This window comes from Cricetulus griseus, chromosome X (genome assembly GCF_003668045.3).
Source record: "Cricetulus griseus strain 17A/GY chromosome X, alternate assembly CriGri-PICRH-1.0, whole genome shotgun sequence".
Classification (NCBI taxonomy): domain Eukaryota; kingdom Metazoa; phylum Chordata; class Mammalia; order Rodentia; family Cricetidae; genus Cricetulus; species Cricetulus griseus.
In genome coordinates this window covers 20,978,054-21,000,638 of record NC_048604.1, presented here as the reverse complement: position 1 = coordinate 21,000,638, position 22,585 = coordinate 20,978,054, and the positions used below count along the sequence as shown (strand labels likewise).

The following is a 22,585-nucleotide window of genomic DNA, read 5'->3' as shown; positions in this document are numbered from 1 at the left end:
CTAGTTTAACAAATATTATTCAATAGGTGGGCAGAGGAGAGCTAAAGCTAAGATTGATAACAAAGTAACAATCACTCAGTTCATCCAGGCTTGGAGGTGGGAGGAGTATTTACTCTGTTTTGTTTTGTTTTGCTTTGTTTTCGAGACAGGGTTTCTCTGTGTAACAAACTGACTGTCCTGGAACACATTATGTAGACCAGGCTGGTCTAGAACTCACAGAGATCCACCTGCCTCTGCCTCCCCAGTACTGGGATTAAAGGTGTGCATTACTATTGCCCAGATTATTCGGTCATTTTTTTTTGTCTAGATTCATCATGGTCACACAGAACCCTGTGTGATGCCAATGTTCTATGACTTTATGTTCAAAAGAATATTTGGATCTATGCATGCCAGATCAGTTGCTAGCCATAACAAAGTCTTCCTGATAGCACCAAGCCAGATTCTGGGTGTCAGGAGTACTTTTCCTTCTCAAACTGTCTGTCTTGAGATGATCTCTGGTTTACAACCAGAGTTTGGCAGTCCAGTATCTAAGTATTCAGACCCTCCCTGTACTATGACCCAGTCACACCCATATGTAGAACTAGCCAGGCAGGGAGACGTCATTCCTGGCTTCCGCTGTGTGTATCTGTGTGTGGTATTGTATATACGTGTCTGTGCCCACCAGAAATTCCCTGATAGGAACAAAGCCAGAGGTAGACTTACTTCTACCCTGGTTCCAGCAATACTTTCCTACTTCCCAGAGAGTGGAGGTGTTGGGATGGAATCCCAACAATCTCCAGGACAGCGAGGGTACTCCGCTTTAGGTGGAGTCAGGGAAAGAGGGACAGAAGGGTTTTTGCAGCAGCCAGATTTGAGAGGAGCGGGGAGGGGAAGAGGAGGTAGCCTTGGAAGGGAGGGGAGAGTTCCTTTGTATAAATGGGTCTCTAGAGAAGCTGCTGCTTTTCCTTCAAGGAAGCAGCCTGCAGTAGGTCACTGTGTCTTCCCACCCCCATCCCTTTCGGTTGGCAGTCTCCTGGCTCCAAAACAGGCCTTGTTGATTAGAACAAAAATAAAAAAATAAAAAAATAAACGGCTTGTGTTGATCTCATCCTTCACACAGAGGCTTACTCTGACCTCTTTCCAATCAAGTGAATCTCCTCTTAGTTCCATCTTGCCAGTGTTAAAATATTGGGCCATCTCCTGCCATGCCTTAGGGGTAGCCAAGCCAAGGATAGCATCAGCATTAAGAGGTGTCAAGGTACCATCTGATAGCATTTGGAAAATGACTAAAGGAACAGGGCTGAAGTCAAGAGGGTGGGCTCCAAATCCTTCGTGTTCTGGCAAAGTTCTGACCGTTCGTCTCAGGGCATGTCTTGCCCTGTCCAGCATTGTGGTGTGGCCCTGCTAATGACAGAGCTGCTACTTGAGGCTAACCCTCACCTGGCACTGCTTTTCTGTGAAGTCAGAAATCAGACTCTGTGATTGTCCATGGCCTAGGCTGATTAAATGTATCCTGGGTAAGTGGCAACTTATGGCAGTGGGTGACGTGATGGGGGTTTGAACATCTTTTCATCTTTTCATAAACAATCTGAATTACAGAGTGGCTCATGTTACAGCCAAACCTGTTACCTAATATCATTCAACCAACCAAGAAAGGATTTTTTCAACACAACGCCTGGGTTTTCAGGGTTATGGCATGTGGTCAACATCTTGTGGCGGAGATGGACAGTTTGTGCTCTGGAATAGCTTGCAGACCAGTAGCTATGGGTTGAGAGTATAGATTGATGGCAGCCAAGATTCTGGGCTCCATATCTAGCATGGGAGCTGGGAAGAGGAATATCTATATCCTGATTTGAAAATTATACACAAGTCATAATCTTTGTGATATATGGACAGGAAAAAGTTAGTTTGAGAAAATTTAAAAGTGCTGAGCAATGGTAATGCACACATTTAATCCCAGCACTTGGGAGGCAGAGGCAGGCGGATCTCTGAGTTCGAGGCCAGCCTGATCTACAGAGCAAGTTCCAGGAGAGCCAGGACTGTTATAAAGAAACCCTGTCTCAAAAAACCAAAAAAAAAAAAAAAAAAAAAAAAAGTAAATGAGCAATAAATTTGTTCTATTTCTTTTATCTTTTGTTTTTTTCTAACCATTTTTTTATGTTCATTGGTGTTTGCCTGTATGTGTATGTGTGTGAGGGTTTCAATCAAATCTCCTGGAGCTGGAATTACAAACAGTTGTGAGCTGTGATATGGATACTGGGAATTGAACCTCGGTCCTCTGGAAGAGCAGATAGTGCTCTTAACAGCTGAGCAATTTCCCTACACCCCTCTTTTGGATTTTTGAGACAGGGTCTCATTACATAGCCGTGGCTGTCCTGGAACTTTTTATGTAGACCAGGCTGGCCTCGAACTCAGTGGTCCATGTACTTCTGTAGCCTCCCAAGTGCTGTGATTAAAGGTGTGTGTCACCACACCTGGCTATGTTCTAGATCATAGATGGAAGGAAGCTAGAAATAACTGGTTGAAAGTAGAATGATTACTGGCAGCTGGGAAATGTAGAAATGGGGAAGGGGGTTTTCATTTGATCTGTGTGTGCCATTGCATGTATGTAAAAGCCACATCAAACCATTTTAATATGATGCATAAGGCATGTTAACCAAAAACTAATAAAAATTCAAAGAAACATCCAGGTGAGAGTTTAGAAGGTGAAAGTGCTTGCTGTCAAAGCTGGCAACCGGAGTTTGATTCCTAGGATCCACGAGCTGGAGAATTGACTCCTGCAAGTTGTTTTCTGACCTCAAACACAAGCCATGATACGTTATATGCACAATAAATAAGGATAAGAATTTTTGAACCGGGTGGTGTGCACCCCTTTAATCCCAGCACTCGGGAGGCAGAGACAGGTAGGTCTCTGAGTTTGAGGCCAGCCTGGTCCACAGAGTGAGTGAGTTCCAGGGCAGCCATGGTGGCACAGAAAAACCCTGTCTCAAAAAAAAAAGAATTTTTGAAAAGGTAAAGGAACAATAAAGATTAAGGTAATAATTGCAACTGGAATTCAGAGATAAGAGAAACCATACATGGACACTAACTAGTGTCCATGGCTTACTTTGGCTTGAAAGATGAACAGGATTTGACTAGGTGAAAGGGAAGGGGTTAGGGCATTTCATATATGAAAGGAGTGAAGCAAGGGTTAGAAAGTCTAAAAAATCAGGTGTGTGTGTTTGTATGCACATGTGTGTATATTAAAAGTTATGAGAGAGGCCAGGGATGGTGGCAAGTCCCAGCACTTGGCAGGCAGAGATAGGCAAATCTCTGAGTTTGAGGCCAGCCTGGTGAACACAATGTCCCAGGCCAGTCAGGAGCTGTCTCAAAAAAGTCACAGGATGTAGATAAGAAGGGTGAGCTGAGATGATGGACTGTTATGATACTTTAGAATTGATGTGTTGGTCACAAACAGGCACTTCATCTCTCTCTCTCCCTCTCCTTTCCTCCCTCCCTGCCCCTCTCTGGTTTTTTGAGACAGGGTTTCTCTGTGGCTTTGGAGACTGTCCTGGTACTAGCTCTTGTAGACCAGGCTGATCTCGAACTCACAGAGATCCACCTGCCTCTGCCTCCCGAGTGCTGGGATAAAAGACATGCACCATTATGTACACCTCCTTTATATTTTTTAAGTGTGGTATTTGTATATATTCATATTTGCATATGTGTGAGTATACACACACGGGGGGTGTGCCTGTGTGTGAGTATGTGTATGGAGGCCAAGGACTAAAGTCAGGAATCTTCCTCAATCTATCTCTGTCTTATTCACTGGGGCAGGGTCTCTCAGTTGAACTCAGAGTTTGCTGATACAGCTAATCAATCAACTAATTTGCTCCAGAAATTCTGCCACCACCTCAAGAGCATTGGAATTATCACAATAGCTACCTGGCATTTACACAGGTTCTGGGGGGTCCAGGTCCTTAGGCTTCCTGCTTGTGTGGCAAGCACTTTAATAACTGATTATCACCCCAGCCCCACTGTACATTTTTTTTGACTAGCTAATGTAGAACTTGCTATGTAGAGCAACCGGCCACTGCCTGTAAGTACTGAGATTAAAACCATGTACCACCATGCCCAGCCATAGCCATATGTTAATGCATTTTCCAATTATGGCATCTACTTAGCTCATAGAAGGCAATGAACATTGATTACATGAAATATGTCACTTAATTTGTAGTTTTCTGCATTACAGAGACACAAAGACAACAGCTGCCAGAAAATTAAACTGAACTGTAAATGTCATGAAAACAAATCAAAATCTGATTTTTAAAAGATTTTATTTATTATGTATACAAGATTCTGCTTCCATGTATATCTGCACACCAGAAGAGGGTACCAGATCTCATAACGGATGGTTGTGAGCCACCATGTGGTTGCTGGGAATTGAACTCAGGACCTGTGGAATAGCAGCCGATGCTCTTAACCTCTGAGCCATCTCTCCAGCCCCCTGATTTTTTTTTTTTTTGAGACAGGTCACACTATGTAGCCCTGGCTGGCATGCATCTTGCTATGTATACCTAACTGACCTCTAACTCACTACCATCTGATTGCCTCTGCTTCCTGAGACAATGTGATGTTTTAAAATGACTTGAAATGTTCTACCCCCATCTATGTAAGCAGCAGTTATTACTGCATGATTCCTATTTCATAGGATACCGAAGAAGTTTCTACATACGAGTTGGGTATCTATGTCATGCAGGGGATCATAGTTCACTAAACCTGTTTCCACATAGTAAGAAGCTGTCCTATTGCAGATGATTTTTGCAGTCAAAATATGGCCTATTCTGGTATTCAGAAGGGAACCCAATTGTAAAAGTCCTTTAATTTTTAGTTTTTTTTAAAAAAATCAGACAAGCAGCTATTTTTTGCTTACAGAAATATTCATAATTGCATTCTCAATTCTGTGGTGCTGAGGATAGAACCTGGTGGAATTTTCTCTGGTAGAAATATTGACTTTATTTTAAATTTTACTTATTTATTTACTTCTGATGCTGAGGACTGAACACAGTTTTGCCTATATCCTAAGCATACATTCTACCACTTGGCTATCATTAGGACAAATGAGATTCAATTTTAAGTTACATAGTTTAGTAGGGCCTTGTGATATTGTCCTGTAATCACAGTTACTGAGGAGGCCAAGGCAGGAGGATTACAAGTTCAAAGCCTGCTTGGAATATAGAGTGAGTACAAGGGCGCCCTGGGCAATAGTCATGAGACTATTTAGAAATATAAGCAAAGGGGGGTGGGCAGGATGTAGCTCAGTTGTAGACTACTTGCTTAGATAACACACACACACATGAGCACGCGCACACACACAAGGTTAAGTACTTTAAAATGCCAAAAATCTTAGTTGACTTACAAAGCAAAATTCATTTTTAGGTTTTTTATGTGTATGGGTGTTCTGCCTCCACGTATGTCTATGCACTACTTGAGTGCCCGGCGCCCATGGAGGCTAGAAGAGATATCAGATCTCCTGGGGCTAGAGTTGCATCCTGCTGTGCCTCCATGTGGTTCTAGAAAGGTAACCCAGGTCCTCTGGGAGAGCAGCTAGTACCCTTAACCACTGAGCCATCTCACCAGTCATTTTCTTTTACAAGATCTCACTATATGGTTCAGGTCTGGCCTCAAACTTGTAGCAATCCTCCATCTCAGCCTCCTGAGTGCTAAGGTTATAGGCATGTGCCATCATCACAAGTGGCTTTAAAGCCTTCAATCTGCAAGGGTTTACAATTCTTTCTGTCCCCTGTAGGGACAGTTTGATTCTGGAGGAGCTAGGTGTTCAACATAATGCTAAGATTTTTATTTGCTCACTCATTCAAAGATAATTTATTAAGCACCTATTACAAATCAGAGCTCTTTTGCTTTTGCACATATAACCATGAGCACCACCTTAATGTCATGGTGCCTGCTTCCAGGAAGCCATATGTCAGTTAGTGAGACAGAAATAGGATTGGGTTTGGAAGGGTCAAGAAAGCTATCATCGAAATAGTGAACTTGCCTACAAAAGAACTGGACATCAGGCTAGGCATGGCAGTATATGCCTTTAATGCTAGCACTTGGGAAACAGAGGTAGGCAGATCATGGAGCCAACAGTCTACATAGCAAATTCCAGGCCAGAAAAACTAGTGAGACCCTATCTTAAAACGACACAACAAACTTTTTCTTATGGGACTGGAGAGATGGTTCCGTGGTTAAGAGCAGTGGTTGTTCTTGTAGGGGACCAGTGTTCAATTCCCAGTACCCATATGGTGGCTCCTAACAGGAAGTAACTCCAGTCTGAGAGGATCTACTGCCAATTTCTGGCCTCCATGGGCACCAGGCATGCAAGTGGCACACAGATACACGTGCACGCAAAACACCCGTACACATAAACCAACATCAGTGCTGTGAGCTGAGAGCTATGGCAGGCCAAGATTATAGGGTGCTGATGGGAGTCTAATGTGGATTGTTGAATACATGGCTGAGAAAAATCATACACTTGGTAGTAGCTGCAGTCGGCTTGCTGAAACACACACATTGCTTCCTTTATCTACCAATCCCCTTTGAAATAAAACAGCCAAATTTAAAAGAATCAGATTTTAATTTGTGATATGCAACTATATAGATGAAAATATTCACAGAGGCTTGTTCCATTCTTGCTCCTACATAAAGAGAAAGTATGCTGAATAAAAAATTGTTCTTTTACCCACCCAACCCCCTGTCAAGGATGGAAAAGTGCGTGTGTATTCCATGATGGGGCATCAATCTTCGTGAATGTTGAAGAGTTTGGCTACTTCATTGAGATCTTCATGCTGCTCACCGTCCTTAATGATCTGAGGGGAAGAGTAACAATAGGTTCTTAACTCATTCCATGTGCACCCAGCCCTGGCCCACACAATGCGGCTGCCTGGGCTAGTCTCCAGTTACACACTGGGAGGGGATTGTGGGAACAGCATTCTACTAACCCCAAATGAGAAGTTTGACAACTCTCATGCCACCCAGCCAAGTCTCAAGTCAAAAAGAAATGTTTCTGAGCCAAGGTTATGTCTTTGTTTCGCTTAAGTACAATCTGACCTTGGTGGACAATGCATATCAGGGCATGGTTTCCAAGCCCCACGTCCCATCTTTTCCTAAAAGCTCTGACAGGCACCTACCTTCCTTGCGATTGGCATTCGGTTAAAGACGTTCCATAGCACAATCCCCACGACTACTTTGTCCCTGAGGTAGAAGATGACACCTTTGCCATAGTCCTCCCCTTCCACAGGAGCCTGTGGGACTGTAGGGGTACTGGGAGGAATTGTGATTTCAGAGGCTTCTGATTCTGTCTCGCTCTCCGAGCGGATACCGGTCCCTGTGGCCATTCCCACAAACAAATACAAAACCCAAAATTCAGTTATTTTGATCTTGGAAAATTCTAGTCTTTGTATGTGTGTAGGTACACATGTGCATTTGACTACCTTGGAGGTCATTCTTCAGGATTTATTTTTAGGGTCTTTCTCAATGGCCTGAACTCAACAGGCTAGGCTGGCTGTCCAGCAAGCCCCAACAAACCTGTTTCTGGATCCCCAGTACTGGAATTAGAATCAGGTGCCACGATACTCACCTTTTACAATGTGCTTTCTGGGGACTGAACTCAGACCCTATCTGCAAAGCAAGTACTTTCATCAACTGAGCTATTTCCCCAGCCTAAAAAGTTTCTTTTGAAACTGGCTTAAAGCTACTTTTAGATAGTTTGTTTTCCAATATCCCTCAGCATATTCTCTAGCCACTTTTGATTAGCAAAGGCCAAAGGAAGTTGTTTCTTGCCATCTCCTGGGCACTTCAGAACCTGACCTTGGACTTTTCTACTTTACTCCTTCATTTACATTTATGATATAGACACTTCCAGGTATCTTTCCAAACCATGAAGGGTTTGCATCTCTCCTCTCAGAAACATTCATGATTGTATTGGTTAGCTCTTTTTTTGTCAAATTTGATACATGCTAGAGTGATCTGGGAAGACAGAAAAACATCAATTCAGGATCTGACTCCATCAGATTTGCCTGTACGCAAGTCTGTGGGGCATTTCCTGATTAATGATCGATATGGGTGGGCTCATCCCACAGCAAGTGTTGGGGGTTACCACTCCCTGGCTGGCGGTTCTTCCTTGTAGAAGCAGGCTAACCAAGGCATGGGTTATCCCATAAACATCGTTCCTCTATGGTCTCTGCTTTAGTTCCTGCCCTGATTGAGCTTCTGTGTTGGCATCACTAAATGATGGACTGTGACCAGGCCATTTAAACCAAATCAACCTGCCCCTTCACAAGTGGTATTTGGTCACGGTCTTTATCACAGAAATAGAAAACTAGGACAATGATTCAGGACAGTAGCTACTTGCAACATACAGCTATTTAAATGAAAATTGTTTGCAATAAAATAAACCATATAATTCAGGTATTTTTTTTTTCTTTTCGGAGACAGGGTCTTATGTAGATCAGGCTAACCTTGAACTTACAGATAATGTCTTGCTTTCTTCTTCTTAAAAAGTAACTTGCCCATGAAACATCCGGCAAAAAAAGACTGTTAAATAACTTAAGCCAAGGTCATGGAATAAGGCCAAGGAGCTAATGAAAGAAATACATGTAGGAGGAAAGCCCATTCCAAGAGTGGTGCCTCCCATCTGAAGCAAACCTGGCACCCAGATCTGACAACTGGAATTAGAGTCAGCTTAAGAACTCCTTAGCCCAATTCTTTACTTCCCAGGGACCATGGAAGACACCACTCCCTAAGAGGTTCTCACACCTGGTTCTTGAGATTATTATGAAGCAGGCAATATAAAGGAAAAAATACCTAACAAATTCAGGTTTGCTTCATCACTTAGGATTTTCTCAGCCCCAAGAGATAAACTGGAGTCACTAAGCAGGCTGCTGCCCACTGTCTAGAATGGATACCTAAATATCTGAGTCTGTTCTTTGACCAGTATCTTTGACCAGGACAGTCATGCCTGTCCTGGAACTCACTCTGTAGATCAGGCTGGCCTCAAACTCAGAGATCCACCTGCATGTGCCTCCAGAGTGCTGGGATTAAAGGTGTGTGCCACAACTGCCGAGTGGGTTTGGTTACTTTTAAAGCACGATACAGGGGTTTTGAACACCAGCTCCCTCTGGTCCATACAAAATCAACTTGTTCAGGAGAACTCAGATGTACCATTTCTTAACATTCTTCCTAAAGAAGTGGCTGCGCTTCCTTACCTGATTGCTCTGTGGCAGACTTGGGGTTGTCTTGTGCTGTTGCTTTTGCAAAAACACCAACTGTGGGCAAACTACTGTCCACAAGACCAATAGCTTCATAGCCAACATCAGGACCCAAATCACTCCTATGGGAAGGAAAGAGAAGAGACATTTTGTCAAAGGACCATAAGGAATGGCATAGTAGCACATTCTCTTAGTGACACTGTGCTTTCATGACAGCCAAATAACAAGGGATTTATAATAAGAGGAATGCCAAACTGATTTACTGTCACCAGGACACCTGAGGACATGTGTGAGGGAGCAGGATTTTTGCTATCTCAAATAGCATTTTCCCCCTCAAGAAGCTACTATACACATCATACACCCATATAATGATTTAAACTTCCTGATTTTTACTATGTTTTTACTCCGTGCAACATTTGGGGTAGGATAGCTTCCCACCTTTTTGTTTGTTTTTGAGACAGGGTTTCTCTGTGTAGCCGTGGCTGTCCTGGAACTCACTCTGTAGACCAGGCTGGGCTTGAATTCATTGAGATCTACCTGCCTCTGCCTCCCAAGTACTGGGATTAGAGAATGCCACCATTCCCAGCAAATTGCTGATCTTAAAGGTTACACATGAGCCAGCTGTGTCTTTCCCAGTATGTTGGGACCATCAGGGGTACTGGTAAAGAAAAATTAAACTACACAGCTGCCTACTCTAAATGCTCTATTTCTGTACCAGCCCCCACAGCTCAAACTCTCACTTTCCCAGAGGCGCTGCTGCATCTCCTACCATCTGATGCATGTCGACAGGGTACTTTTACTCAATGGCCACTTAGAGGCAGAAGGTATGGATATGCGGGTGTACCTTTTTCCCTTCTACAGAAAGGTATATTGACTACAAATCATAAACCAAATAAAAAAGCTGTATTTGGAGTTCATTAATACAGAGTTCCAACCAGTTGTGTCCCCCAAGGCACAGAACTATTACCAGAACATCGACTGATGCCAGTACGGCTTAGCAGCTCCAGTCATATTTTCTCCAGCCAGTCTTCCACTCACAACAGCATGGTCATGATGCTCTACTCGCCTTCGACCCAACTTTATATCATAGAAGCATGCAGCATCTCCTGCCTTTAGAAACAAATACATTATGGAAACAATACTTTTAAAAAACCAAGTTAAAACCAGAATATAAACTTTGGGCCACAAAGGACCATAGCAATGTTTACTAACATTTTCCATTTACAGGCTACAGTCATTCCTAATTCAGATCCCACTTTTAAAGACACTGTTTTAGCCGGATGTTGGTGGTGCACACCTTTAATCCCAGCACTCGGGAGGCAGAGGCAGGCAGATCTCTGTGAGTTCAAGACCAGCCTGATCTACAAGAGCTAGTTCTGGGACAGCCTCCAAAGTCACAGAGAAACCCTGTCTCGAAAAAACCAAAAATAAAACCAAAAAATAAAAAAGACACTGTTTTATCTATATGTGGTGGTTTAAAAGAAAATGCCCCCCCAAAGGGAGTGGCACTATTAGGAGGTGTGGCCTTGTTGGAATGGGTGTGGCCTTGTTGAAAGAAGTATGTCACTGTGGAGGCGGGGCTTTGAGGTCTCATATATGTTCGATCCATGCCCAGTGAGACAGTTCACTTCCTACTGTCTTTGGATCAAGTTGTAGAATTTAAGCCACCCAAATTGAATGTTTTCTTTTATGAGATTGCATGGTTATGGTGTCTCTTCACAACAATAAAACCCTAAGACACTATACTTCCATAAATTATCATATCCTAAATATTCTTTGCTTCAGTTTATGTTTACCTGTTTCTGCCCATTTTGTTCTAGCAGACAGACTACTTCATAATTGGGCACTAAAGTATATATTCTTTTCATTATTTTGGAGGTAAGTTCTTTCTTTCTATATAGCCCAGGCTGGCCTCAAACTAATGATGCTCCTGTCTTAGCCTCCCTAGTGCTGGGATCATAAACCTTTACCACCACACTCAACTCAGAATATTCTCTTCTCTATGTGGAAACCAGTTTTCAGCTGTGACTGCCTCTTATCTTTTCTAAGATAAGTGGCTCTTTTTTGTTATGTTTTTCCATCACTCAGTAGCCAGTCAACATGTATTTATGGAGTATTTATTATGTACAAATGCTTTTTTTGTATATCAGTTGGTGAGATAAAAGTGACACAAGTGTTTCCTATGGCTACTGTAGAACCTAGTGTAGAACAGAAAAGATACAGCATTATTCCTAACTACAGGGCAATGTAAACAAGTACTGTGCCCTAGAAGAGGCACAGATTCAACAAGCTAAGTGTTTCAGAGAACCCTCAGCTAGGGGTGAACAGGGCTAGCATCATGCAGGATGTGGTATTTGAGCTCTCTAACTCTTGTTCATTTTTATAGCTATTTGGACTCTCCCAAAGCAACCTAAAAATCCAATAAGTGCACAACAGCAAAGTAAACTATGAAGTCTATTTAATGGAATATTATGTAATCATTAAACTGTTTATAGAGTCTGAAGCAAGAAGGATAATGCTTACTTTTATATTAAGTGAGAAATAGCAGAATACAAATATTTATATATAGTAGGCTCACCATAACCACATAAAACGAAGGGGGAAAAAACTTTATGTTCAAGAAAACAAAGAGAAGGAAATAAACTAAAACATTTCTCGTTGCTACAGGTGACTGGCCCCTTTTTTTTCCTTGTCTGTGTTTTCTGCATTGAATGCACAGTACAATAGGCCAAGGAAAAAAACCCAGACTTTGAGACTTTAGGAAGAAAATATCCCTTCAGAGCACCTATGGCCTTAGTTACAGAATCCATAACCAAACAATACATTGTAATGTTCTAGCAATGGGGAAATTACCTCATGGTTCCTACATATTAAAGTCTTGGTTTTGTCATAATAATAGGTTTTAAAAATAACTGAAAATAGGAAGGACTCAAGGAAAATGAAAACAGTCACTTTCCTTTCCAGGGAACACAGTAGAAAACGACTTCATCCTACAGTCTCTGGACTTGTGTTTGAGCTATGGGAACAGGAGGTATGTCTGAGGGCTGTGCTCATTCCCAGCAACTACTATTAGCAGAATCCTAAGACTTGTATTCCGATGGCCATACACATTGCCCTTTTCATTCTCCCATAGCTTGCAGATGGAGCCATATGTGCTTTTCTAATTCAAACACTTCACAGGTTCCTAGGTTTCTCCTTGGCCATCAAACATTTTGACTTTATTTGGTAAAGCTACTAGTGAGCTGGGTTTGCTTGCTTGCTTACCTCTCTTCCTTCCTTTTGAGATTGGGTCTTATTCTGAAGCCTTGGCTAGCCTGTAACTTGCAGTGATCCCTCCTGGCCATGCCTCCAAAGTGTTGAGTTTATAGGAGTGAACTACCATGCCGACTGAGCTTTGGCACATGGCCAGACTCACCCACAGGCTGGGAGCAACTAATGGGTTATGCTGCAGCACACTTACCACCCAGATGTTAGAACGTGCTTGTAGTTCTGCATTGACCCGGAAGCCACCAAAATCTGAGTCTATTTCCAGTCCACCAGTCTTGGCCAACTCAACATTGGGCTCTAGGCCCACAGCTGTCACTATGTGGTCAGTTTCTACCTGAGAGGAAAAAGAGAATTTAGTCCATTATCACTTTTCACTGATGCTCATTCACATCACAACTATATCACATCACTAAGAATCAGACTTTCGAAAAGCTAAGGTTCTCAGGAACACAATGACTCAGGCTTTTCCATCAAGGGGCTGGGGTGTAGCTCAGTGGTAAAATGCTTGTATAGCATGCACAAGGACCTGGGTTCAATTCCCAGCACTGTCCAAAACAAAGATAAAATAAAAATAAAAAAAACAATACTAGAGTTTTAAAAATAATCATGGGATGGGGCTGGAGAGATGGCTCAATGGTTAACAGCAATGACTGTTCTTCCAGAGGACCTGGGTTCAATTCCTAGCACCCACATGGCAGCTCACAACTGTTTGTAACTTCAGTTTAAGCAAATGTGACACCTTCACACACACACACACACACACACACACACACACACACACACACACACACACACACGCAGGCAAAACACCAATGCACATAAAATAAAAATAAAACAAAAAATAATTGTGGGTTAACTTACCTCCAGTAAACATTTAAGTTCTGCTTTTATAAGAATCCCCCAGCCCCATACATATTCTATATCACCTGAACAGAAAGCTTTCGCATAGCAAGGACTAAAGTCTAGTACAGTCAGGAAGAGGCTAAGGGAAAATGGTTTACAGGTTTCCACTCTGGCTCTCATCATCCTATTTTGATGAAGGGATGATTAATGATGGTTGCTAAGAAAACAAATCAATGTCAAGTAAAGGAATAAGAATAAGGAAATGGGAAGAAAGGACTGGAAGGCCTTCTGACACTGTCTCTTCCTCCTTACCTTCCGTCCATCTTTCAGCTTAATGAGTAACTTGCCCCCACTGACTCCAACTGATTGCACAATTGCATTGGGCATCACTTTCACTCCCTCTGTAAAGAAAAATGAGATCAGAGACTTAACTCACAAGCCTGGGACCTCCATGAAGACTAAGGAAGGTCTCCCCTATAGTAAAATCAGTTATCCTCAGATGTAGGCAGTCTCGAGGAAGCCCAAGAACCTACACACACACACACACACAGTCCATCTTTAGCATGTCTGGGAATGTGGTGTCTCAGATTCTGAATGCCTGTAACCCTGTCTGATTGAAGAACTGTGAAACATTTCCTCTGCCAGGTGTCAGGAATTATGTAAAGGGAGTTCCCCAAACAGCCAACTTTGCCTGTAGTTCCTCTCAAAAGAAACGGAGTAGTTATGGACACAGTCTCTACCTTGCTTGACTTTTTCCATGGTCCAGTTGCTGAGGTATTCAGGAAGGATCTTCCCCATATTTCCTTTCTCAGGGAAGAGCTGAATCACTTCAATGCCTGAGGCTTGAGCTAGGAAGAAGAATGGGAACTAGTTATAGAAGGCATGAGCCAATCCCAGGAAGACAGGAGGGGAGGTACACGAGTTAGTCAATTATGACTAAATGCAGAGCAAGGAACCAAGCAGACCACAGCTGCTGACTGTGGGGCACTAGGGCAAGAGGGCCTTGATGGTTGACTTTATTCATTCAAAGGCAAAGACAGCAATCGTCAGAACTGCTGTCCCTGGATTAAGCTTCCAACAGTGAATTTAGTGCCCACCCACCCATGTGGTCACTTGAAGCTCACATAAGGGCTTTTCGAGCTCTGAATAGGAGTCACCCTCATCCCAAGAAGATGCCCTGAGTTTAGTATGTGCACCAAGGCATGTGCATTCTTATAATCACACCCCCATCACCAACAAAGCAACAAACAAAGAATTAGAATTTCAAACAGAAATACAGTGGCCATGAAACATTCAAATCAGATCTTATAGACCTGTTTAGCTGGGATCTATCATATTTCTTATTGAAGTGTTTGGCTTTTCACAACCTCGACAATTCATAAATCCATATAGTTCTCTAGTTTGCATGGCCCTTTTCACCCTCACAATCTACTTCTCTAAATATCTCATTTCTAAACAGTCTAGGCAGAGAAGGTACACGAAAGGAAAGGAGCCACTGCTGTTATTTAGGAGACAAATTTTTGGTCACTGGGGGACTGTCTTCATTGGTTTATTTTTGTTTGTTTGCTTTTTGTCAACTTGACAAAAGCTAGAGTTACCTGGGAAGAGGAACCTCAATTGAGAAAATGCCTCTATGACATTGTGTGTAGAGTATTTTTTTTTTACTAATGATTGTTATGAGTGGGTCTAACACCCTGTGGGGTGTAGCATCCCTGGGCAGGTAGTCTTGAGTTCTATAAGGAAGCAGGCTGAGCAAGCCATGGGGAACAAGCCAGTAAGTAGCACCCTCCATGGCCTCTGCATTAGCTCCTGCCTCCAAGTTCCTGCCCTGTTTGAGTTCCTGCCTGACTTCCCTCAGTGATGGACCGTGATGTGGAAGTATAAGAAATAAACTCTTTTCTCCTCAAGTTGCTTTTGGTCATGGCATTTATCATAGCAACAGAAACCCAACTAGCCTGGCGGTGGTGGCACACTCAGGAGGCAGAAACAGGAGGATCTCTGTGAGTTTGAGGCCACCCTGGTCTACTGAGGAAGTTCCAGGACAGCCTCCAAAGCTACAGAGAAACCCTGTCTCAAAAACCAAAAGAGAAAAGAAAAAAAGAAACCCAACTAAACAGAAATTCTTGTCCTGACCTTAGTACTTAGCTTTTTGTTCTATACACTTCGTTTTGCAGGGAGGACTGAGATAAGGGAGCACTTTTTGCTTTATAGCCCTAGGCTAGTCTTGAATCTACTGTGCAATCCAGTCTAGAATCTGACTCAAAATTTTCCTGCTACTGCCTTCAGAATGCTGGAATTATAAGCATGTGCCAACAAGCCCAGACTCAGTCCATAAACACTGTTCAAACTCCTTGAATTCCTCCTGGAAAATATATTTCTGGAATTTGTGATAGTGCACCAAGACATGCGATATATGACTAAAGAAAATGGAGGAAAGTTCTCCATACTCACATTTTCTGCCAAGAGCACAGGCCAGTTCACTGCCAAGGAAGCCCCCACCGATAACTGTAATTGACTTGACTTCCCGTGAGATCTTCTCCAAGGCTCTAAAGTCTCCAATCTGCAGGATCATACCAGTTTAATTCACTGATTTCCCAAAGGGGCACAAGAAAATAATCCAAGAAAATATTTTCCTCTAACTCAGCTGCATCAGATATTTGCAAATAGCATCTTGTTCAAAGTGGTCAATTACAGCATCTATATTATTAATGTGAATTTTTTCTCCATTGTAACATTCCTTCCAGCAACAGTGGCTGTCAACACTGGTAGTAGTTTTTCTTCCCAGTCCAAGGTGGCCATGTGGCAGTATCTAGAGACATTTTGGCTGTCAGAACAAGATGCTCCTGGCCTCTAGTGGAAGAGAAGCCAGTGATGCTGCCAACATCTTACAAAGCAAAAGACAGCCTCCCACACAAAGAAATTTCAGCCCAACAATTGAGAATTTAAAAGGCAGTATAAACTTCCTCCAATATCTCGAAGTGTGGCTAGAAAATTCCAGCAAGGCATACTGTTAAGAAGCAAACAATCTCCTTTCCTTTGTACTTAGATACTCTTGACCTTTTGCATCAAAGTCTTCACAAAGCACTCATAATGAAAAATGCCAAGAGACCACAAGGAGTTCTGGTGGATCAAATACTGCAGAAGAGTAGTCAGAGAACTACAGCAAGCAATAAAAACCAAATGTAGTTTTGTCCTACAAGCATAGAACCCTTGAGTGAATGTGAGTGAATGAAGTATTAGAGGTGCAGGGAGAAGTGACTTGCTCAAAGCTAGATAACAAGTCTGGAGAAGAGCTCTATAGAGAACTTAGATCTCCCAATTGGAGGAAGCACTCGGGGAACACAAAAGCGTGTTACCTCTTCAAAACAACACAAAGAAAACACTAAAGCAATTTACCTTTCTGAAAAGTGTTGTTCTGCTCTTCACCTCTGCTCCAGCCCTATCAATGGCAGACAGACTTCTTGGAGTGCCTCCTGGAAATAGGAAAGCCCTTTTAGCCTGACAAGCAGGAGCTAGCCCAAACAACACCTACAGGTAGATCTCTCTTTGCTTTGACTGTGGCTAAGTATACTTGGTGTCACAGCAGCAGCGGTGGTGGTGGTGGCTGTGGCTGCTGCAAACACTACCAAGGAGTGACTAGCAGGTAAGATGGCTTGCCTCACAGCAGGCTTCTTATCAATTTCCTTGAAGAAATACATCTGAGTCTCTTTTCGGAGGACCATGCCTTCTCCATGGCTGGTCAAATCAGAAAGCTCAGTTCCTTTTTCCATGGTGTGTGTCTGTCTGTCTCTGTCAATTTTCTGAGTGGGTCTTACTATGTCCACCAAGTTGGCCCAGAACTCACTATGGATCCCAGGTAGCATCAAGTCTGCTTTGATCCTTCTGCCTCAGACTCCTGAGTGCTAGGATAAGAGCTACTACGCCCACCTGCCACAGTAGCTCCAGAGTCTCAGGAGGCCTCACATGCTAGCACGGTTACACCACTCTCATTAGCTGCTTGTCTTCTCCCCTAATTTTGGATGAGAATTGGCAATAAACCCACAAAGCTACATATCCTTCAGACTAGGTACTGAATACCATGCACAGAGGAAAAAGGAGCAGCTTCCTCAGGTCGTTACCAGAGGATTATTTTTTAATAAAATGTATTATAAAAATTGCAAATAGGTAAAAACATTACACACCCAAATTAACCAGACATCTACACCAGAGACTCTGGGTATCAGTTGTCTTAAGGATAAGCTGCAATATCTTTTCAAGAGAAGGCCAGACTCTAAAGGGAAGACAGCCACCTCCAGAAATACTCACCTGTTGCAATCAAGCATTTTTCAAAAGTTATCTTAGAGCCATCATTAAGTTTCACCATGTTGTCTCTTACATCCAACTGTACTACCTGGTATAGTCACATGCAAACATACAAAAAGTAGAAATGAGTAAGTTACGAAAAACTACTATGATATAATAGTCACCATTTTAAAGTACAAATTCATTGTTTTTTTAAGTTTATTTACCACTATCTAATTCTAGAACATTTCATGCCACAGGGGGTTGGGTGGGGGGGTGGGGGGTGTGGGGCTCTGAACCTATGTTGTCAACTCAATGAGAAGAATTAGTTTTTGACTGAAAAATTATCCTGAAGAAACTGTTTCTAATTAGTTATTAGGACCATAGTTTTTGGGACCCTGTTTCTTTAAGCAACCGAAGCTTGTATCAAGTGGATTCCCAAACAACCATTCTGATTTATAGAAACAGACACTGGAGAAAGTCTTTTCTATTTTGGAATTTGGAGTCATTATTTCTTTGCTAACAACTCTACTATACTCACAACATCTCTGTAGAATCTTTCTCCAACTTCTAGTCTTCACTGAAACTCAGCTATCCCTCAGGGATGTTATACTTAGAGACAGTTAATTTGACCACACCCCATATCACAAGGCCAGGAAGAAGTGTTCCAATCGTCCACGGTTCCTGAGATGGTTGTTTCCGATGTTTCTAGAGTCTTATACCTTCATCCTCCGAGTGATACCTACCTACATCCCTTTACATCACCGTTAATAAACCACTTCCTTATCTCTAAGGACCTTGGATCTTGGTTCCTATTTTCCTCTGGGCCACATTGACACTCTTATTATTTCCTAAACTGCTACTTCTACCTCAGATATCTTACCACAATTTTCTCTCAGGCTCATTGTTTTTTTGTGTGTGTGATAGGAACTTTCTAGGAACAGGCTGGCCTCAAATTCACAGAGATCCACTTGACTCTGCCTCTTGAGCACTGGGATTAAAGAACTCACCACACACACACACACACACAAGCTTAGCGTCAGTGCCTTCTTCCCACTGTTACTTACTCCTCCTTTTCTGTTTTGTTTGTTCAAGTGTGGAGAATGTGAGTAGGGCTGTGGTTATGCTGGACAAGCACTGTACCATGAAACTGCATCTTCAGCCCAGCCTCACTGTACTTCTTCCAATTTTCTGTTTATTCGGTTGGCAATTCCATTCCAAATGATCTGGATCAATAGTAGATCATTCAAATGGCTCTCCTGTCAATACTCTTAATTCCCTTGTCTCTACTTAGAGTTAAGAGCTTGAGCTTTGGAGTCTGAGAGATTAGTTTTCAGTATCTGCTCCATTCTTTACTAGTTATGAGACCATCCCATCAAGAAATACCTGCGCTGGGCAGTGGTGGCGCATGCCTTAAATCCCAGCACTTGGGAGGCAGAGGCAGAAGGATTTTCTGTGAGTTTGAGACCAGCCTGGTCTACAAGAGCTAGTTCCAGGACAGCCTCCAAAGTCACAGAGAAACCTTGTCTTGAAAAACCGAAGGAAAAAAAAAAGAAATACCTGCTAAATATGATGGTCTAGGGGCAGTTCTAAGTTCAGGGGACACAGTGATGAGAAAGGCAGATTGTCTTCTCTGCCTTCAGAGTATATTGAACAAAAACATCAAAGTAACAAACACTAACAATAAGGAGTGAAAAATATGAGAGACATAGGCCAGTGCCAGTGGGGGTGTTTGACTCCGGTTGAGTTGTGTAAAGCTTTCTAGAGGCACCAGTATATATCAAAGAGTAGCTTCTTTAGCCTCCTTTGCTTTGTCCTTGGTAAGCTCTCTCTTCAACGCAACCTGACCAATAACACCCAGGTTGCTCGTTCACTGACAAGCATCTTACACCTTGTCTTATTGTGAAAACAAGTGAGGCCTGTAACACAGACATGAGTGCACAGGTAGCGCGTCTATAACCCTAGTACTGGGGAGACAGAGACAGGCAGACCCCAAAGCTTGCTGGCTAGTATAACTGAATCAGTGAGCTTCAGGTTTAGTGAGAGACTCTGTCTCAAAATATAGGTGGAGAGAAAGAGATCAAGACACAGGATGTCAACACCTGGAGCCCGCATGTATACACACATGCAATGGTGCCTTCATATGCACACGCATATACCACATGCACATATATGCACACAAACTTTTACTTCATTTGTCCAGGTGTGGGATAAGGTGACCTTTCTATTCTCCTTGTGTGTCTAGCCATTCCTTTCTCCTTCAGATTCTTCACATGACAACTGTGCAGTATTTCTCTCCTGAGACCTTAGACCTCAGTCCATCATATCCAGTAACACAAATCTTTGATTCCTCTTCAAACTTCTATCCAATTGCCATCTCCCTCTGCTTATTTAAACTTTTAATTTAGGATTTTCAAGAAAGAAACACCCATATATCAACCATTCATCTTATTGACTTTTACTGTACTAAGGTTTGAGCCCAGATTCTTGTGCATTCCATGCAAGCTCTCTACCACTAAGCTACACCTCTATCCCTTAAAGATCGACTGCACCTTAACCCACACTGCCTTCAAAATTGTAGCAGTTGGTTCTCCTCCGCTTTGCCCCCTGCTGAGAGCCCTCATCCAGTAGCTGATGGAAGCAGAGGCAGACACCCACAACTAAACACTGAACTAAACTCTGGAACTTAATTGCAGAGAGGGAGGAATGAAGATCAAAGGGGTCGGGACCAGGCTGGTGAAACCCACAGAAACAGCTGGCCTGAACAAAGGGGAGCACATAGACCCCAGACTGCTGTCTGGGAGGTCAGCACAGAACTGATCCAGACCCCTGAACATGGATGTCAATGAGGAGGCCTCAGCACTCTAGGGGGTCTCTGGTAGTAGATCAGTATTTATCCCAGAAGAAATGACTTTGGGAGCCCATCCCACGTGGAGGGATGCTCTTTCAGCCTGGACACATGGGGGAGGGCCTGGGCCGTGCTCAGGATGATATAACAGAGTTTGGGGATCCCTCATGGAGGGCCTTACCCTCCCCAGGGATCAGTGGGGGGATGGGGAGGGAGTTTAAGGGGTGGGGGAGGAGGTGAGGGAGAAGGAGCTGGGATTGACATGTAAAGCAGGCTTGTTTCTAATTTGAACTAATAAAAAATAATTTCTTGGAAAAAAATTGTAGCAGTCTTCCTGACCCAGTTTCCAAAATACTGACATTACAGGGATGACCTATTATGGTCAAATTCCCTTCGAACTTTGGGGTGCGTGTATGTGTATTTTCACGTCTGTGTGGGCACATGTGCTTGTGCATGTAGAAGGCAAAGGACAACCTTGGGTATTGTTTCTCAAGCCATCCCTGTCCACATTTTTTTTGAGATAAGGTCTCATACTCACCAAATAGCCTAGAGTGACTGGCCAGCAAGCCCTTAGGGAATCCACCTGTCTCTGCCTTCTCAGCACTGTGATTACACGCATGCTCCACCACACCTGGATTTGTTTTATATGGCTTCTGGCTATTGGTCGCTGTAGCCCATTTCAACTTATTGAAAGAATAGTGTAGGGGCTAGGGAGATGGCTCAGTGAAAAAAGCACTTGCTAGGCAAGCATGAGGAACAGAGTATGGATCCCCAACACCCACATAAAAGCTGTGGAGGTGGAGCCACCCACATGTAATCCCAGTGCTGACAAGCTGGAGCCAGGGGATCTCCAGACTGAGCCAGCTATCAGACTAGCAGAACCAGTAAGCCCTAGATGCAGCAAGAGACTCTGGCTTAGTAAATAGGGTAGAGAGAGGTTCTTTATGTCAACCTCTGGCCTCTACATGAATGTGCACACACATGTGAGCATGTATATATACATACAAAAAAAGGGTAGTTTAACTTTATAATGTTATCTTCTGCTCTCTAAGTTCTCTTCTGTTGTTCTTATTGTTTGAGACAGGGTCTCATTATGTAGCCTCAGCTGGCCTGGAAATCTCTATGTACACCAGGCTGGTCTCAAACTCACAGACATCTGCCTACCTTTGCCTTCCAGGTGCTGCAATTAAAGGCATGCATCACCATGCCTGGTCTCCAAACTGATTTTTATCTTTCCCCTTAAGCCAGATCTTCCTCTTAAAATGTTTTTCTCAGTTAGGGGGAGGGCACTATTATCTACTCTGCTATACAATCTAGAAATTTCGTCTCCTCTCTTACCTCCCACCTTTATGCCTTAGGGACATCTGCCTCCTAAGCCTTCCTCAAGCATGTCCTTCACTCTGACCACATATTTTTTCCCCATGCTGGGCATCTAACCCAGTGCTACACAAGAAGCAATATATTATTAGGAAGTTGGGCTCTGGTCAGAATTTCAAGGTTCCAACTCTTTAGTCAGATAAGCCTGGGCTCATATTCTGTCTCTCATGTATTAGTTGTAAAAGTTTAGGCCAGTTATTTAAAATTTCTTTATTAAAAAACAATTTTTTTGCCAGGCATTGGTAGCTCAGGCCTTTGATCCCAGCACTCGGGAGATAGGCAGGGGGATCTCTGTGAGTTCGAGGTCAGCCTGGTCTACAGAGCGAGTTCCATGACAGCACAGCTGTTATAAAGAGAAACCCTGTCTCAAAAAAACAAAAAACAAAACAAAAACAGTGAAAAAAGCAGTTAAAGTAGGTACTATATAAATTCTTAGTCTTTGCATTCCTCTTCTTCATAATTATCAACACCAACAGCCTAATTTGGGCAATCATAATCTTTTGCCTGAATTATTATAATATTTTTTGAAATGCTGTATTTCTAGTCTTTAGAATTTTTTTTACTTTATATGTATAGGTCTTCTGTTTGCATGTACGTATGTGCACCATATGTGTGCCTGGATGGTTGGGAGATAATATGTGGGTGCTGGGAACTGAACTCATGTCCTCTAGAAGAGCAGCCAGTGTTCTTTTTTTCTTTTCTTTTTTAAAAAGTTTTATTTTTTATATTTATTTATTTT

General features: G+C 42.7%; 1 protein-coding gene across 1 annotated transcript in view; it reads right to left on the bottom strand.

Moving 5' to 3' along the window:
- Nucleotides 1–6,579: 6,579 nt before the first annotated feature.
- The window catches only part of Aifm1 (apoptosis inducing factor mitochondria associated 1), a 36,311-nt gene continuing 20,305 nt past the window's right edge, over nucleotides 6,580–22,585 (bottom strand). The window contains exons 7-16 of the mRNA XM_027433454.2: nucleotides 17,646–17,730; nucleotides 16,737–16,813; nucleotides 15,792–15,900; nucleotides 14,081–14,188; nucleotides 13,653–13,741; nucleotides 12,691–12,831; nucleotides 10,198–10,340; nucleotides 9,228–9,352; nucleotides 7,152–7,348; nucleotides 6,580–6,830 (exon numbers count right to left, since the gene is read on the bottom strand). Of these exons, the coding sequence (XP_027289255.1) occupies nucleotides 6,759–6,830; nucleotides 7,152–7,348; nucleotides 9,228–9,352; nucleotides 10,198–10,340; nucleotides 12,691–12,831; nucleotides 13,653–13,741; nucleotides 14,081–14,188; nucleotides 15,792–15,900; nucleotides 16,737–16,813; nucleotides 17,646–17,730 (1,146 nt within the window). The 3' untranslated portion in view covers nucleotides 6,580–6,758. The remainder of the gene's footprint in view (nucleotides 6,831–7,151; nucleotides 7,349–9,227; nucleotides 9,353–10,197; nucleotides 10,341–12,690; nucleotides 12,832–13,652; nucleotides 13,742–14,080; nucleotides 14,189–15,791; nucleotides 15,901–16,736; nucleotides 16,814–17,645; nucleotides 17,731–22,585) is intronic.